Genomic DNA, 19,575 nt, shown 5'->3' with positions numbered 1-19,575 from the left:
CAGTAGTCCCATAGTATCATTTCTCTATGTCGCTATCATTTAAGGAGAATAGTGGCCTCTAAATTTACCCCAAGACCTTAGATTCCTAAGCAGAATCAAAGTAAAGGCAATCTTTCAGAAGCCCACGTTTGAAGAACAAACTGAGAGTTATTACTCACTCAACAATTAACATCTTGTGCCTTAGAAGTAATAAAACCAGTCATTGGAAAATAACAGCCATCACATAGAGAGGGAAAACATGAGGGTCTAGCGGAAATCTATGTGCAAAGGTAGGAAAGACCAGAGTGAACAACGGCCATTTACGTTCTGAACATTTACTCAGTCTTTCAATTGGTGTGACTGACAAGCTGAAGTGCAATGGCAAATAGAGACAGCAGAGAGTGCACAATCACTAACGTGGGACTGTTAGCCAAGGAATGGAGAGGTATGTGTGGGAAAGAAACCACTCTATTTCAGCAGTGGAAGTGAGAGAAGACCACATCCACTCTCCTGAACCAAATCAAATAGCTCATGAATGACACTTTGGCTGTATTTCAAAATAATTTTTATGCAAGTATTGAGTTCACAAGACTGTCACCTGGACAAGAGGCAGTGAAGATGTCATTTCTTCCAAACCACAACTCTAATAGCAAAAGATCAAATGAAATACACTTACGGTTCCTAACAAGGAAGAGAATCATAAGTGGTTCATACATGGGAAGACCTGCTTCTGACCAAAGTCCAAAATTATTAAGCTGGTATTCAATTTATCAGAGAAAAACAAAGAATCTTGGTAGAAAAATTACCTAATCTCATTTGTAATTCTCATTCTAAAAATGTACGGTGTTGCTTGTTTGCTGTACTCACAAAGCAGACAGGTCTTGAAAGTAGTGCAAATAATTGAATTTGACTTGCTTTCAAAGTAAAACCTTTGCAAGTGCAAGATAATCAAACGGTTTTCATTTTATTTTTAGTTGCACATGTTTAGCACTTTGCTTCCCATGACTTTGATGGGAAGCCAGTCATTAAGGGGTGAAAGTGTCATACCTTGCAAAGAAATGCATTAGAGAAAAAAAGGTCCTTGCTAATCTTCCTAATCTTATCTCGAGCTGCTGGACTCACACAAACCAAACTCCATCCAGTCTAATCAAGTTTGCGAGCAGGTCTGTGTTTTCCCACTGCGATGGCCCTGCTTCTGCCATCTTTGAATATTCTCCACCCATCTCCATCTATCAAAATCCTTCGTATTCCCAAAGGCCTCTGTCAGAATCTGCTCTTCTCCTTTTTCTTCCTCTGAATTACTTACTGCCTTGTGCCTTATCAACCTGGGAGACATAAGTCCTAGCTCTTTGTATAACTTCACACTTATCTGCAAAAAAAAAAAAAAAAAAAAAAAGGAGCAGATGAATGATTAAATGACTGGGATGAAGAAAGAGCACTTCTGATGTCACTATATTAAAATAGATTTCAAATATAATTATTATCCAGTGTTTAAGGCTACCTTTCATCAAAATATCTCAGTAGTGTGGAATAATAAAAACTGAAATGCAAGAGAAGAGGATTCTGAATTTTCAGATTTAAAAGACGGAAACCAAGAGTCTTAACACATTGCCCTTTTTTTGAGAATATTCTATTTAACTTTCAGATTTCTCAGACTGCTCATATAAAGATCGAGTTCTTTCAGAGGTCTTATTTGCATCCAAAAATGTAATCAAGGCTATTTCAACCTAGACAAAAAACAACACTGCTTAATTAACTCAACTAATAAAGCCAGACTCTTTCTCACATTAAAGAAAAAAAAATTAAAAGACAGATCCTGAGAATCCCAGAAGGCCACCCTGTGCTACTTATGCCAGGCTATGTGGACGCCATATGCATTCGAATTCTGTCTCAGGACAAAAGGGAGATGGGGCACTCTAGAACCAGTCAGAAGACCTGAGCATTGGCTACAAACACAACTGATTTCTCTCCTACAACAAAGTGGTGGGGTGGGTTGGTGGGGAGGAAGAAAAATCTTCAGCCCCCAGTGGCATTCACATCAAAATCTTTTATAAGGCTTCAATCTTCCGACTTTACCTAAGGAATGAAGTCAGCTTCATGTATTCAGATAAGCAATAATAGTTCTGCTGCTTATAGAATTACAACCAAACTTTTTCCTTTGTTCTAGCAAAAGACTTCCTGTGAGAAAGCAGTCATCCTTTAAAGCTTTCCAGTCCAAAGGTCTCCCCTGGTTTGTATTCCCCTATTCCCGTCCCCCAAAGGAAAAGCTCAATCCACATCACAAGGCATTTCTTGGTTCCAAGCTGTACTGGTTTCTCAAGGACTCCTGGTGAGGAAAGAAAACTGGTCATTTGAACATCCTTTCCTGGGATCTGTCTGAAGTGTAGACAAGCAGCAAAGATGAATATTAATATGCCTTCCATCATCAAAAGCTATTGCATACCCAAAGGATGATAAATATTTTAATCAGTTTTCAGCTTGTCTAGAGGAAGTCAGTTTACTCCTCAGGGACTTCCCTAGTTCTGTGCCCAAAACCTGTCCAGTCCATGCTGCTTCCTCTATATAATTTTGAAAATTTGTAACAAGAAAGTCCAAGCTTTGTTGGAGAAGTCATTTAATTTTGTGACAATTTACTAAGTTTTTCCAGAAGAGGGAAATCTAAAATATGAAGGATGATAACAAATAAGACAAAACACTATGATTCTAACTTTTAGCAACACTGGTATTCTGGGAAACTAATAACCTACTTAATCCTCTCATTAAAAAAAAAAAAAGATTTTCCATATTTGCATAAGTTGTTTGCCTGTGATTGCTCAATCTTCTCAGCTATAAATGCCAGAGGCATAAAACAAGACTGTCCTCTGTGCCCTCAATATTATTTTGTTTTTAAAAAGAAGTTAAAGACGTTTTGGGGTATTATTGTGAGAGTTATGTTTGTTTAAGAATAAAACTAACCCAAAAATATTCCTGTGAAGCAGGTAATAAGAGGTAATATTTTAGGAAAATGTATAAAGTTAAAAAGAATTTATTGGCCAGGTGCTGTTATTCACACCTGTAATCCCAGCACTTTGTGAGGCCAAGGTGAGAGGATGACTTAAGGCCGGGAGTTCAAACCAGCCTGGTCAACACAGCAAGAACCTGTCTCTGCAAAAATAAAAATAAATTAGTCAGGCATGATGGCTTGTAGTTCCAGCTACTCAGGAGGCTGAGGTGGGCAAATCACTTGAGCCCAGGAATTTGAGGCTACAGTGAGCTATGATCACACCACTGTACTCTAGCCTAGGCAACAGAGTAAGACCGTCCCAAAAAAAGATTTAAGGCCACACTGATCAACATGGGTGGGAGGAAAAGGCAGGACTAGAACACAGACCTCACGTGAACTCTTTCTTTTAAGAAACATGTGTCGAGTACCTCCTATGCAGTAGATGCTGTTCTAGAGTCTGGGGAAATAAGAGTGACTAAAACAGACCAAGTCCCTGCTGCCCTCATGGAGATTATTTCAGGTAGAGGCAGACAACAAATGGATATATAGGATAATTGCAGTTGGTGGAAAGTGTTAAGAGTACAGTAGAAAAGAGAAAGGCCCTGCTACAATGAGAGAGTGCTTGGTCAGGGCAACTCTCTCCAAGAAAGTGACATGAGCAGAGATCTGAATGAAATGAGGGAGAGAGTCATGTAAATTACAGAAGGACAGACATTCCAGACAAAGGCAGCGGCACATGCAAAAATCCTGGGCAAGAGTGGGCTGGGCATGTTCTAGACATAGTAAGACAGACATTAGGGGAGGGAAAGAGGGGGAGCACTGATGGAGGTCGAGGAATGGACAGATCCTGCAGGGCATTAGGCCATTGCAAGGAAGGTGGATTTCTAAACATGATAGTAGGTTTGAAACAGGGGAGTGAAACGATGACCTGACTTGTATCTCAAAGGAACATTCTGACTGGGATGGACATAGGGTAGTAGAAGCAGGAAAGCTGGTTGAGAGGCTATTTTATAAACGATGGTAGTTTTTACCAAGGTGGTAGCACAGGAGGTAGTGAAGGGTAGTCAGGTCATGAGTACATTTTGAAAGTAGAGCTAACTGGATTCACTGATAAATCAAGAGATACATCAAGAAGACTCCAAGGTTTTAGTCTGGGCAACTAGACAGTTCAAATTACTGAACTGTGAAACACTAGGGACTACAGAAATCAAAACTTGGGTTTTGGATTTGTTACCTTTGAGATATTTATTACTGGATGGCTGAATACTGCCCACCCTTCCCAAACAATGTTCAGGTATCCAGGACATGAGACTTCAGTATCAAGAACATATTAATGCATTACAAGCATTGGTATATGCCACCACTCCCATCCTTTAAAAAATGTCACTGCTAACTGCATGAAAAGTTAATGTCATCAAGTAAAATTTGAAACTTCTTAATCCCCCAACATCTGTTAAAGAACATCTGATGCATAATTCTGGATATTTCATAATTTGTCATTTCAATTAATAATATTTAATAAGAGGGCTATATATGCTCAAGCTACCACCAGCTCTAAGTCTTTATAACCAATGCAGATATGGCTATGCAGATATGTCTAAAACATTAAAATTTAATTGTGAATAGTGCCCGAAGACTCCAGATTTTTAGTTGAAAGCTAATTTTGTCAATCAAAAACAAGTAGGAGATTTATTGAGTGGTATTAAAAGAAACAAGTAGGAGATGATCTGCCTGAGATTTTTATACATATGAAGGAAAAATTTACAATTGAGACTGTCACAGGTGGTTCCAGATGGACTGAGATCATGCAAAGAAAATGCAAAAAAAAATGTCAATCACATTCAACTTGTTAGGGAAAACATGCTATTAAAAATATCATCTACAAATAATCACAGAGATCCTTTCAGGAATACAGAAAAAAAATAGATCACAGTTCCCTTTGGTTAAAAAAGGGTCATTATTTTGCAGATGTCAATGAGGAGGGAGCAGGATCGTGGTTATGTTACCCATAAGGCACGGAAGGGCCAACTTAATGTGTTCCCGGGGCTCTCTGGTAAGTCATTTTTTGGCACTGGGAGTACATTTCTCCATAGAGACATTTTTGTACAATATGGAAAGATTCCCAGCCCAGCCTCCCAAAGTATTTAACCCACAGTGGATAGACGCATTGCAAGAGGAGTGCTGACTTCCAAATTGTTGTGAGTCCCTTTAGCTCCTGGACTGAACCCCAGCTCCAGAGGAAGGAAAATTAGGAAAGGGATGCTGTCAATAAGGAAGACTCGGTCAACCGGCCTCGAAGTAAGGATTCCTCAGTTGAAGACTGTCCACGCTTCCTTTTAAAATCAATACTGGTGATACCTTGCATTTATGTGTGTTTTATATTTTACAAACTTTCTCATTGGATCATCATAACAATATTCTTCAAGAGGCAACAGTTTTAGTGATTATTCATTAACCAACTTGGGGGGAAAAGATTCTAACATCTTTATAATATTCCAAATAAATGGCATGACATCCTTTGGAAATCTTGTTTTCCTTTCAAATCTGTAGGTCTGGTGATTATTATTATTATTTTGTACACTACTTCATTCTTCTAGACTGAGATTCTTCTAGGATATTTCAGAGGTAATTATAATAAAGTAAATAACAGACTAGAGCTGAATTTAATCCCTCTACCATGCTCCCCACAAAAAAAAAACCCCTAGATGAAATAAGGTACATAATTTGTTTTATGTTATATCTTTTCCAGGAAAAAGAGAAATTTCTGACATTCCAATCTTGCACCAGGGTTTCTTAATTCATATCTGAAATCCTATGATAGTCTGCTAGTCAAAGCAATCCAAAATGAATTCTAGCAGCCAAGGCTAAAATAGCACCCCAGGGAAAATAGCAGGATCTTCACACCTTTACATCAATTTGAATTTCAGGGTGGTTAAAACTATTTAAAGCAGCAGAATTCATCTTTTTTTTCTTTACATATAGAATGTGTGAAATGTGTGTATGTGTGTGTGTGCACATGTGCGTGTGTATATTTAACGAAGGTTGTCAAAATTTAGCCAAATCCTACAGAAACAAGGTTAAAACACAAACCCTGGCTGTTTACTCCAGTTTTTCTCTCCACACACTAAGAGTTAAGAGAGATGGCAAGGCTGTCACTTGGAATTTCCTAGCTCCTGTCACTTTGTCTCAGCATCTTCAGCATTTTTAGTGTTGTTCCTATTGTGTGCAGAGCAGAGGCACTAGGAACGATCCTCTTAACATTCCTGAGATGTACCAGGCACATCCTAGGACTTGGTACCAGTAAAGCTCAACTCTCACACAGCTCCTGTAAGGGTTAAAAACAGAAAGTCCTACCCACTGGTTTGCTCTGATGTTCCTGGAGATATTGTCACTGGATGTATCCTCAGTAGAATTCTATTCAACACCTCTGTCTTTAAGTACAAAGCTGTAGGCTGTAGCAGCTTTAAGAAACATAAGTATCCCTTTTTTCTGCTGCACAGTATCTGTGTGTGAAATTCTCTAAAGGGGTTTAAGTATTTACCCTGAACACTATCAGACGGTTTCTAAAATTTTCCTTATCCAGTTGCAAAAACACTTCAAAGAGAATCATAAACACAGTCCTTTGTGCTTTCGAAGCACACTGTGTTTTTGAGGCTTAAGCCTGAATTCTCTTGGAATTGTATATTCTTTTTTCCCAAAAAGACAGGATACACAACACTTTCTTGTAAAATTCCTTACTAAAGGTACAGACACTCAGGGAAAAAAATGGAAAACTCTGAAATTCATAAGATAATCAAAAAAGGAATAAAAAGTTATAAGAAATTCATTGCTAAATTACATGTAAAATTTCTCCCCAGATGTTTTACTTTTAATAGAACAATATAGCTGTGGGGAATTGGAGTGGGTGGGGAATTGGAGTGAGTGGGTAGGAAGGAGAATGGAAAGAACCGAGCTTCCCTGAACACCTTTAAGATAACCAAAAACCAAAGATTTAAACCAAAGACTTTAAGCTGCTCCAGCTGCAAGTGACTTTTTCGTTTTTCCAAATTTTCAAAGCTAAACGTAAAGGTCCTAAAACTCAGTGTCTGCACACCAGTTTCAGAAACTGAATTTTTGGATGCTTATGACTCTTTATCCACCTCTAATCTGTGCTTATCTTGAGTCACTCAGCACTGCCCCAGTCAAAAAAGAGAATTTACATTTTAATTTAAAACCACTAGACATCTCACATCTGATCCTAAATTACTATAATATACTCTGCTCTTAAATCAGAAATGCTAACCCTGAAAAATGGGAGACTGGATTATGTTGGCTGATGTAACTTAATGTGCACATTAACACTGAAAAGAAGGGTGAAAAAAATTATACACACACACACACACACACACACACACAAATTGGTGACTTTCCCATTAATGCAAACAAAAAAATTCGATATTTATATTTACATCACTTTCTTCTGCACATCCCCAAAAATCTTCAATCCTAGAAGGAAGTTTAAAATAAACTTAGCTAATTGAACTATAATACAATAGCAAATACCAGTATACTCAGTAAAAAATTCAGTAAATGAAAAAGCAGCCTTGTTCCTGTATTCAGTTTTAAATTTAATCTAAAGCACTGTGATGAGAACTTCATTAATCTCTCCAAAAATAAACAAACTACTGCTCAGCTCAGTCATTCCCTATGACTGTGTAAACTACATGAAGTGTAACCTATGCTGAGAAAGACTCATCCACACAGCCATGGGCAGGCTCCTGGCAAGGGCCTTCCCAGATGATTTACATAGGCCAAAATAGCAGGGGAAAAGGCATGACTCATCTTAAAATTAAACTATTATAACTAACTTGTCAGGGACAACCTTTACCTTCTTAAGTACATTTCTCTCTTAAAACTTTAACAACAAGAAACTGGTTACATTATTAAATAAAACACCTACTCATTTTCCACGTCTCTGCTCTCCTGTGCCAAATTTTAACATAAATGGATAGAATTAAATGTAGCCTACAGCTTACCTAACATAATTATATGTTGTGTTTTACACTGTTTCAAAACGGATACATTAAAATAATCCAGTCTTGGCTTCTACCCACTAAAGTCAATAAAGGTTATTAAGGCCAACTGCCATATAAATGCATTGCTATAACAGCACAAGGAATTGTCAGAACAGGAAATGCAATTCAAAACATTCAAAACCATCAGGATCTACTTTTTATTCTAAAAGAAAAAACCAAGGAAAACAGCAAGAAGAATTTCTCTCCAGTATCGAAATCATCACTACTTTCGAAAATGTTTACTCTGGAAACGATTGTCGAATATTTCCATTGGATTATACCAAATTGACCTTTTTTTTTTTTAAGGTCAATAGGAAATGAATAAATGTCATCAATTTAGACAATTTCGCACCTAGCATTCTTTTCTGTATCACTGTGAATTTGATAGTGTTAAAACATTTTTATAGGTAAAATAAATGTCAGTTTTGCAAAGAGCGATACCAGACCCTGAGAGACGAATGGCCTATCCATTGAATCTCTAGCTACAGCAAGACTTGCCCACCTCACAGGAGACTTCAGCTTTTCATATTTCTCTTTACCCAGAAAGCAAAGCAGTTGTACAGTTTCTTTCAAATGGTAACTCTCTCTTATCCTGAAGAGTCTTCTCATAATACAATCATCTTGGATGGCAGGGGTGGTGGGGGTAGGAAGTGCATCGGGTTTTAAAAAAATTAAAATAAAAAACAAATATTTGAATAGTATTATAGTGTTATAATGCCATCCTCAATAGGGAGCAAAGAGGAGGGGAAAGGCCAGACTAAATTCCTGGGTTATAAGAAAGGGTTATGTTGCTTTGGGCTTAATGGCTCATAAATTCATGAGGTAATATTCAGGGAAAATGTGATATTTTATCAGAATGTCATTCAAATATAAGGTTTAACATTTACATCACAAGAGCATGGATGGAGTAAAACTATCCACTGGGAGAAAAAATGGCAAGAATAAACAGTGTGATAAAAATGGTGTTTTCTGGGACAGGAAATGGGAAGTGGAGGATGGGGGAGTTTTAGAGACAGCTGACTAAACTTTTTGAAATATGTGACTGGTTATGACATGTGAAGCAATTACCATTAATGGAAGAAAAGCGATTTCAAAGCTCATTTTCCATTCTTCTATATCCTTCCTGAGACTACACCTTCCAGCCACAAAGTGAAAAAAGAGCACAAAGACAGAAATCACAGCGCAAGTCTCTTCCCTGGTACGAGGGCCGATAAAGGTTGCTTTACTCATAAGCAAAAGGGGAAAAGTAATGCACATATTCCCTGAGGTTTTTTATTTTCTCAGCAAAAGAGATCGATGTTATTTTGCAGAACAGACAAAATGCATTGATTTAAAGAAATCCTTCCACAACACACACGATTTTACAATTCAAAAAAAAGTATAAAGATAAAAAAGAATCATTTGTCTAAAATGATAATAATTTTGAGTAAGATAGTCCCTGGAAGCAAAGTGAGGACACTCAGAAATTCCATTTGGATTAGTCTAATGCTATAGAATCCAAATGTGCACCAAACACTGTACTTTTTATGTTAAATTGCTGTTGAATTTGTTAGCCCACAACTGATATCCTGTGTTATGGAATCTTGGAGATTACAGCTAACTTGAAGCAACAGGGATAATTCTTGACAGTTAATGGTATTTTTGTATGCGTTTTCCTGAAAGGCTAACATCTTGGGGCCTCAATCTGGTAGCTCAACATTGCCCCCTACTGCTTGCAACTGAGAAAATATGAGGTGGGCTGGTACCAAGTAGAAATCTAACCAGCCACTGCCAATTCCACCCGAGTATACAAATACCAGATGGTACTAAACGAACAGAACCACAGAACCGTAGACTCATCCAACAATTATTCTGTTCTGTCTTTTCCAATAGAAAAAAGAAATCACTATGAATTTGTAAAAAGTCACTGTAAAAGGCTTGAAGCAATGCTTACATTTAATTTGGAAGAAACATCCCTTTTATCTGGACCTAAATCTTCACTCTGCTGATAAAGATCATCCCAAGGCATGCTGAGGAGAGACACTGAGGCCACTGATCTCCCTCAGAACACTTAGAAATCACACGCCAACTGCTGGGAAACCAGTGCCAGAGAGTTCACAGAATTGCTTTTCCTTTTAGTATTTTTTATACAAGAGCGACAAAAAAAAGATATTTCCTCTTAACGCATGTGCCACCACCTTCAAATTATTTATACACAAATTTACATAGATATAACTAAATTCCTTAAATGAATTCATAATGAATATCACTTGTAAGCTCACAATACCAAATATTTTATTTTTTATTTGTGTGTGTGTGTACGTGAGACAAGGTCTCACTCTGTCACCCAGGCTAGAGTGCAGTAACGCGATCACAGCTCACTGTAGCCTTGAACTCCTAGGCTCCAATGATCCTCCCACCTCAGCTTCCCAAGTAGCTCAGACCATAGACATGCACCACCACACATAGATAATTTTTTTTTAATTTAGTAGAGACAAAGTCTCACTATGTTGCCCAGGCTAGTCTCAAACTCCTGGGTTCAAGCAATCCTCCCAACTTGGCCTCCCAAAGTGCTGAGAAGACAGGCATTAGCCACCATGCTGGGCCAGATTTTACTTAAAAAATAAAAATAAAAAAAAAGCTCTTGAACAAAAACAATTTTTTTTTAAATTTGGTTTTTAAAAAACAAAATCAAGGCCTGGGCATGGTGGTTCACGCCTGTAATCCCAACACTCTGGGAGGCTGAGGCAGGTGGATCACCTGAGGTCAGGAGTTGGAGACCAGCCTGGCCAACATGGTGAAACCCTGTCTCTACTAAAAAATACAAAAATTAGCCAGGGATGGTGGCGGGCCCCTGTTATCCCAGCTACTAGGGAGGCTGAGGCAGGAGAATCACTTGAACTCGGGAGGCGGAGGTTGCAGTGAGCTGAGATCACGCCATTGCACTCCAGCCTGGGCAACAGAGCAAGACTCCGTCTCAAAAACAAAAAGAAAAAATCAATAAGAGCTCCTTTCTTATTTGCTCTTCAACTCTAATTCACAGAGTTGTCAAATTACGACTTCAAAGTCAAGCTGATGTCTTAGAGCTAAGGTTCATCAAGTTAAGAGGTTCTAACTCATATGTAAATGGACAAAATCAGAATTACACAGTAGGGGGAAAAAATGTTGCCCTGAAACTGAAGCTGCCTTTATATAAGCAGCCCATAAAAATGGAGAGTACTCATAACAGGCTTAGTTTAGGAACAGAACTGACTAAGGAGATTTAGGCACAGACTTTTCATTAACTCCAATTCAGTTTCACAATGCTCAGTTTTGCATCGATTCAGGTCTTTGGAGAAATCAATTTTTGTGATACTATTAATACATTAAAAGGATTATAACATTCCTTCCCCAGACGTATATCCATGAAAAGGTATGATTTAAAGATTTGAGATGTCTGGAAAGCAAGGACTTTTGGATTCTGATCCAGACTTTTAAACTGGGGCCTTCAAAGTTGTGACTTGACATTTTCATTATTATAAAGTAGGAATTAGGGTAGATCCTATGTTAAGTGTTCTTATCACAATAATAATAATTATAATAAATAAGACAGAAGAAAACTTTTGGAGGTGATGGATAGGTTTATGGTATAGACTGCTGTGATGGTTTCATGAACGTACATGTATCTCTAAACTCAGGTTGTACACATTAAATACATACAGCTTTTTGTAGGGCAATCATACCCCAATAAAATGGCTTTAAAAAAATAAAATAGGGATTAGCAATAGCTATCCATTTTTGCAGATTAGTTCATTGTTTGCAGTACATTTCAAATTCTGTGCAGAGGTACTATCTCCAGAGTTTGCAGGCTTTTACCACTTTTCTACTACATTCCAAATCCAATTGTTTGAAGGCAGAATAGTGAGGTGGTGAAGGGCAAGGACCCCAGAGGCAGCCTTCTAGAGTTCAAATTCCAGCTCCCTCACCTATTAGCTGGGTGACCTTGAGGAAGTTACACAAACCCTTTGTGTTTTGGTCTCCTCGTTAGAAAAATGGGGAATATATTACACCTATGTTGTGGGTTGTCATAAAAGTTAAAGAGGTTTTATAGAAAACACCTAGAATAATGTCTGGTACTTAATAAGTATTATGTAAGTGTTTGCTATTATTATTATTATTACTATTATTTAAATTAAGACTTAATGCAAGACCTCCATGTGGCTTCAACCTGCCTTCCAGCTACATTTCCTCCCACATCATCTGCACTACTTGCTCTGGTCACACCTGACTTCTGGCCTTGTTTTTAGTTTCTGGATTCTAATGTTCTTCCCCAGATCCCCCATCCCATCATACTCCTCAGCATCCGAGGGCCCCAAAAACCACATCTGCCATTTCACCACCATCCCAGCCGGCTCAAGTGGTCTCAATGTAATACTCCCTCCTCTGGAACTATGATTTTCTTTTAACGTTTCACATCTATCACCAGATTTCAATTGAGTTAATGTCATACCTGGTGATATTCGTGCCCCTCTCCTTGTTCAACTGTTGGGTCATAGTGGTTGAGAACATAAGCTGTGAAGCCAGCCTGCCTGGGTTTCCACCTTGCTGTGCCACTTACTCAGTGACCCTGGGGGAGGCCCTTCATTTCCCTGCCCCTCAGTTTTCACATCCACAAATTAAGGCCTGGAAAAGTTTCTATACCTCTTAGCATTGCTGTAAAAATTTTTAAAGTTAATACTGAGAAAACAGAGTAGCACCTGATGCATATAAAAATGCAAATGAATGTTAAATATTATTTTCGAATTGTTATCCTCTTATCACCACTTCATAGTATATGTCCAGCACATGCCCTATGAGGAGAAAATACTCAATAAATGCCTATTGAACTAAACTGAGGTTGTACTGACAAAATCCTGGCTATACCCATCACCTTACCAAGAAGAATCTAACTTGATAATTAGGAATTATTAAATCTACATTTGCCTAAGCAAATGAGGCAGTGGAGGATTTGTATAACACAGCAGCCCAGAAAACACGGTCCCAGGTCTGATGGACTTACCACACCCTCCATCTTCTTCCACAGTGCTTCCAGTTGAGCCATGGGTTGACACCACCAGTCAGTGCACTTTCTGTATCGATTGCCTTGAAACCAAAACTGCCTCAGCCACTCAAACTCGACCTGTGGACCATAAAGAGAAGATGGTGGTTTTAATACCCTTGTGATAGACAAGCGAGGACAATGACTTCGTCTCTTAATTCTCCTCCAGTAACTTGATGGCCATAGGATGAGAAAAGGTGAGAAAGGTCAGCCTAACCAGTTCCCAGTGTAAGCTGGCATCTCCAGAGCATATCTGCAAAGCTAAGAAAAGAGTAGTCTTAAAACTGAGGTCTGGCCAGACGTGTTGGTTCCTGCCTACAATCCTAATAGTTTGGCAGGCTGAGACGTGAGGATCTCTTGAGGCCAGGAGTTTAAGCCCAGCCTGGGCAACATTGCAAGATGCTGTCTCTACAAAACAATTAAAAATAAATTGGCCAAGCTACAAATAAAACAATTAAAAATAAATTGGCCAAGCTACTAATAAATTGGCCAATTTATTTTTATTTTTAAAAATAAATTGGCAGTGGTGTGTGCTGGTCGTCCTGGCTGCTTGGGAGGCTGAGGCAAGAGGATTCCCTGAGCCTAGGAGTTTGAGGCTGCAGTGAGCTATAATTGTGCCACTGCATTCCAGCCTGGGCAACAGAGCAAGAGTCTCTGTGTCAAAATAAAATAAAATAAAACAATTAAAAAGCTGAAATTCTCTTACACAACCCAGCTCACGCCAGAGAGGGGTTTTCAATCACATTTGTTAGTCAGATGTGAGGAAACTATAAGTCAATCAACAACAAATACTGAGATCCTAATTATAAAGCAGGCTGTACTATGTTTGATGGGAAAGGCATAAGCTGAATACGTTTTTATTAAATGTCTTTATTTAAGGCTGGTATTAAAAGCAAAACACCAATATATATTAGGAAATATTAATTATAAGTTTCCTAAATTACAATAAATTAAAATAACTTACCCATGGGCCAGGAGGAGCTGGTGATAATCTTAACCTATATATATAAAACTAATTATGGAGGCATACATTAAACCGACAAAGCCATTCAAATTGTCACTTGTCACCTCAGGGCAGGTGACAATAGGTTAAAAACAAGAGTAGCAATCATATTAGTACAAGTTGAATGTCTCTTATCTGAAATGCTTGAGACCAAAAGTATTTCTGATTTTAGAATATTTGTGTTATATACTTATTGGCCGAGCATTTCAAATCCAAAATCTGAAATGCTCCAATAAATATCTCCTTTGAGCATCATGTTTATGCTCAAAAAGCTTTGAATACTGGAGCACCTCAAATTTCAGATTTTCAGATCAGAAATACTCAAGTAACTTGACTTTCCTTCCGATGAATCTACTATGGTAAACTTCCACTGTTTGCCACCTTGGCAGTCCTCCTATTCCAGACAAATCCCACCCATCCCTTCCCCAAACAGCCCATGTGGTCTGAGGAGGCTCCAGCTCCAATGCCAGGGGTGGAATATGCAACCCAGGTCTAAGCCAATCAGCCCACTAGACTATCTAGTCACAGAACTAGGATTGAGAGGAACAGGAATATGTCCCATCAGAATGAGTCTCAAGACTATCAGAAACTACAGGAAGAAGACTCTGCAGCTATTTTGCCAGCAATGGGAAGAATGGAGCCAACATAGTAGGGGTAGCTGCAAGACGAAAAGACAAAAACCACACCCTGATGACATCAACTGACCCTTGATCGAACTATTCCTGAAGCTGTTCTTACTTAAGCTAGTTCAGGTTGAATGTTTTGCCCCTTGCAACTAAAATAATCCCAACATATTTAGACGAGAGGCTGAGTTAACCTATGGAAATATATAAAATTGTTTTCTATCCATTTTCTAAGTCTTCTATCATTCATCAACTTGAAAATCAAGGTATAATGCTACCGATCTTAAATACTCTTTTTACCACTGCCCGCTAAAGAAATGTGGAGCCACCACAGCTTCAGGCTGGATTGTCTGGCTTTGCTAAGGTGATCATGTTCCATATATAGACATGGAGCTATTATAATCTTCACCTGTTACCGCAAAGAATTTTTTTGTGTGTTTATCCATATTGAACTTTCATGAGGCAAACAAAAGCAACTTGTGAAGATTTAACGATGGTGAAAATGGCTCAAATAAGTAACCTGAGAATACCAAGTTGTATGAAAAGGTTTTAGTTTACATTAACTAAATGTTTGTTTGCTATGTAGGACTGATTTCAGTTAAAGTTGTTTAAACAAAACAAAACAAAACAAAAAAGGAATGTAGACAACATTAAAACAACAGTTGCTAAAACTTATCTGTGCTATTAAAAGACAGTGGTTAACAGATGTAACCTTGAGTACTTTGAAAGAAGAATTAATACAAGTGTGGTTCAACTTCTGTGAAGATACTGGTTTAACAACATATTTACTTCAAGAAAAAAATGAGTTCTTTTTGATGGATTTCACATAAAATTTGTTCACACTATGGAAAGAGCCTGTTAGCAAAACATCAAGCCCTATGTTAGAAAGAGTTGGAAAGGTTTAAAAGATTTTCCAGTCTTTGGGCTGGTTATGCCTGTTGAAGAGGACAGAATGGATAAGGCTTGCCAACCATGGTGACTCTGGAAATAGATTATCATATGTAATTAGTTCATCCAGTCTATCAGGGTACACTAGAAACTAGATTTCAGTAAATTAAAACTTGGAAGCAAGGAGAAGGCTATATCTAGGGGCTCTGCTATTGGACAAGAGAACAAAGAGAGAGCCCTGGCTATTTTAATAAATAATGCCTTCATCTTCCCTTGGATGCCCAACCATCTTTTGAGGCAGATAGTATCATGGTTAAAAATAAGGGCTCTGACCTATAATCCCAGCACTTTAAGAGGCCATGGCAGGAGAATCACTTGAGCCCAGGAGTTTGAAACTAGCCTGGGCAACACAGTGAGACCTCATCTCTACAAAATAAACAAATAAACAAAGTTAGATGGTTGTGGTGGCACGCGCCTGTGCTCCCAGCTACTTAGATGGCTGAGGCAGGAGGATCACTTGAGCCAGGAGGTCCAGGCTGCAGTGAGCCATGATCGCGCCACTACACTCCAGTCTGGGCAACACAGTGAGGCCATGTCTCTAAAAGAAAAAAGGAATATGGGTTCTGGAGTCAGTTCAAAAGTGGGTACCACTACAGAATAGCTATGTCATCTGTAAGACAGAAACAATTACTGCCTACTCTCTGTTGGGCACTTGCTAGATGTCAAGAATACATACTAAACAAGACCACAAGGCTTTGGACTTCCTGTCCTCAAGCATCTCACAATCTTACAAATTTTCTGACCAGGAAAAGTTTTAATGTCCTTGTCAATTCATGCCCACCCTTTCCCACTAATGCCAGTCAGAAACGTTCAACAGCACTGAAGACCTTCTCCCAACAGAATTTTATTCATGAGTTGAAGTACTGCCCATGAGATACAATCTCTGTGGACATCAAGTCCACTGGCATGCCTTCTATTCAACTCCATGACCTGACTTTTTCATTTCAATGTTGTGGGTAAAAACTATTACAGGATTTTAATCAAATGCCACGTTTACCAGTTTCCCCACTGCCCAGAGAAAGAAGTAGCTGACTCTCTCCTTAAACTTAATTAAGAAGGCAAAAAAAATCTCCATCTGCTTGATTCAGAGTCTGAGTTAATAAACTCTGGAAATTAGGAAGGAAAGCTACAGCATGGACACTGCACAAAACCAAAGAGTCAGGACGCAAAATACAGCAAGTCCTTATTACTTTGGGGCTAAAAAACCAAACAAACATCAATGTCTAACCATATTGACTGACTGATGAAGTGGTAACCACGACAGGAGTTGGGTCTTCCTCCCTTCTCCAGAGTTGTATGCCGCCAAAGGAAGCTCATAGCTAACATAGCAGAAATGAGAGGCAAGCCGTCAGGAGGACAAATGCTGACTTGGGGCCAAGGAACATTCCACGGGTGACACATCCCTGAAGACCTCAATAGCAGGGAAACAACCTGTAGGAGCTCTCAGGGTTCTCTCAAAGTTTTCATGATACTTACAAACCAAACTCCCTGATTTTGAACATGCACTTAATGGAAATAAGTCTAGAAGAGGGGAAAGAAATGGAATCAACGCACATATCTGGACTTCAGTCATTGGGCACTTAGGCATTGGAGAGCAAAGCTAATAAGACTTCAAAAGAATATTTCTGAGCCACTTTATCACCATATAGTTGTAAATCATATCCATCACTCCAACGGGTCAGCAAACGTCACCTACTTTTCTTCTACCAAGTTTGTTTAGGCTCTTGATTTGGTCCCAAGTCAGCCATAGAGCTCCCTCATGAGATGTGTGACTGTACCCCTTGGGATTAATGTCTCACTGTAATAAGTTACTTCACTGAGAAAGAAATTAGACCAGGAAGACATGGTAAGGCTCTGCCTACAAAGAGATACCCTATGAAGGCCCTTTTGCAGTAGTTATAAGGAAGCCACAGGTCTGATCAGAAGAAAATGAGAGCCAAACAATACCATCAAACATTCCATTCTTCTAGGGGACATTTACTAAGAGAAGAGGCTGAATTCCACATTTTACTATCTTTAAAAAGGAAAGTGGGCCATTTAATAACATGGAAGAAGATTCTGCTTATAATTAAACAAGAACCTTTCCTAAGCATCTTAAATTGGAAAAACTATCTCCAATAAGGTACTCCAAAACATATGCCCAAACTTCCGAAACTGCTTAGTTAGAAACCATCCTAGACAAGGAAAACAAACCACTTCTCAACCCACACAGACTGAGAGCTTGCAGTATGTAAAACTAAGGGCTTCATCCTGTGATTTGTCCAGAAAAGACACATGGCCTTGCAGAAAGAGGCAAGCAAGAAAGAAACTGGGAGAACTCTTACAGACACGTGGGCTTTCATTGAACAACAGGACAAAGTAGAGAGCGGGCATGCAACTGCTAAATCCCAGGCCAACTTGTATGGCAAAAGAACAATATCTGACAATGTGCCCTGACATATGGAATTAATTGTGAAAGTAAGGAGATGACCTTGAAGAATCAGAGATTGGGGGGATGGTGAAGACTGGCACACACGCTATTTAAATTCAAGATCAATCTCTCTATTCAACCCCAGGGGGCCGAGGTTTCTGATACAATACATCTCTGCCCCACCTCCCTAACGCATAATGTCAAAAGCAGCCAGTCACTTTCTGAAGCAGACAAATTTGTTTTTTTTTTTTTTTTTTTATATTTTTTGAGATAGAGTTTCGCCCTTGTTGCCCAGGCTGGAGTGCAATGGCACAATCTCGGCTCACTGCAACTTCTGCCTCCCGGGTTCAAGCGATTCTCCTGCCTCAGCCTCCCAAGTAGCTGGGATTACAGGCGCCCGCCACCACACCTGGCTAACTTTTTGTATTTTTAGTAGAAACGGGGTTTCACCATGTTGGCCAGGCTGGTCTCGAACTCCTGACCTCAGGTGATCCACCGCCTCGGCCTCCCAAAGTGCTCGGATTACACGCGTGAGCCACCGCACCCAGTCTGAAGCGGATAGACTTAGATGACAATATTCTGTTATATACACAGTGTGATTTTACAGATTTCTCCCATCCATTGATGGTAACAAAACATCACAGTCAGTCACAAGAGATGAGAAAGGATAGGGAAATACAACAGCCCATATGCCTGTTAAAGAAAGCACCCATTCTGCTAGTCTGACACTGAAAATTGTGAGATTTTTTGCAAAGGAAATAACTAAATTTTGAGATTAGAATTTCTATACTATAAATATGGAGAAAGACATAACTTTGCTCTAATTCAGGGAGGTCATCAGGCCCATAAATGTATTCTTTCCTGAAGTTCTGGCTATCAGCAATGTCTCCAGCAGGGACTAATAAGAGAGAAAGTAGAACACCCATCAGGCACAATGAAGGGAAGCAAGTCAGACTTGAGCTCAGCATCAGAAGTGGTTACTACTCCCCTGAAAGGCAGAATTGCTTCCCCTGTGGTTCTGGAGATTATGACAATGTTTCACAAAGTGTGGAGCAGCTCACAAGATATTAAATAACTTATAAAGACATTGAAAAGATATTATATGTTGCCATGGGAGACGACATTATTTCTCCTTTTGCTCAAAACTCTTCAATGGGTCCCCATTTCCTGCAGAGTAAAAAGGAAAGGCCTTGTCCTTACAAGGGCCTCCAAGGACCTATACAATCTGCTGCTCCCCAGTCTCCTGGAACTACCTCTGTGACCTCTTCTCCTACAAGTAGCAGCCTTACTCCCTCCACTCAAACATACTGTTCCTGGACTGTTCCATGGACTCCAGGCATTCCCCCACCACACAGCCTTTGCAGTGGCTGTTCCTTATGCCCAAAATGCAATTCCCCAGACATCCACATGGCTGTCTCTCATGTCCTTCAATTCTCTGCTCAAAGGACATCTTTTCAACAGGGAGGCTCTCTAGTTCTCTCAATTTCTATCATCTTGCTCTGTTTTTTTTTTTTTTCCT

General features: G+C 39.1%; 1 protein-coding gene across 6 annotated transcripts in view; it reads right to left on the bottom strand.

Moving 5' to 3' along the window:
* FTO (FTO alpha-ketoglutarate dependent dioxygenase) overlaps positions 1–19,575 on the bottom strand; it is a 404,110-nt gene that overhangs the window by 207,474 nt on the left and 177,061 nt on the right. For all 6 annotated transcript variants that reach the window (XM_024925915.4, XM_063598008.1, XM_024925916.4 and 3 more), the window contains exon 7: positions 13,034–13,153. In XM_024925915.4, the coding sequence (XP_024781683.1) occupies positions 13,034–13,153 (120 nt within the window). The remainder of the gene's footprint in view (positions 1–13,033; positions 13,154–19,575) is intronic.

The sequence above is a fragment of the Pan paniscus genome, chromosome 18 (genome assembly GCF_029289425.2).
Source record: "Pan paniscus chromosome 18, NHGRI_mPanPan1-v2.0_pri, whole genome shotgun sequence".
Lineage (NCBI taxonomy): Eukaryota > Metazoa > Chordata > Mammalia > Primates > Hominidae > Pan > Pan paniscus.
The sequence above is the reverse complement of the archived record's forward strand: the minus strand, read 5'-3'. Positions and strand labels throughout refer to the sequence as shown.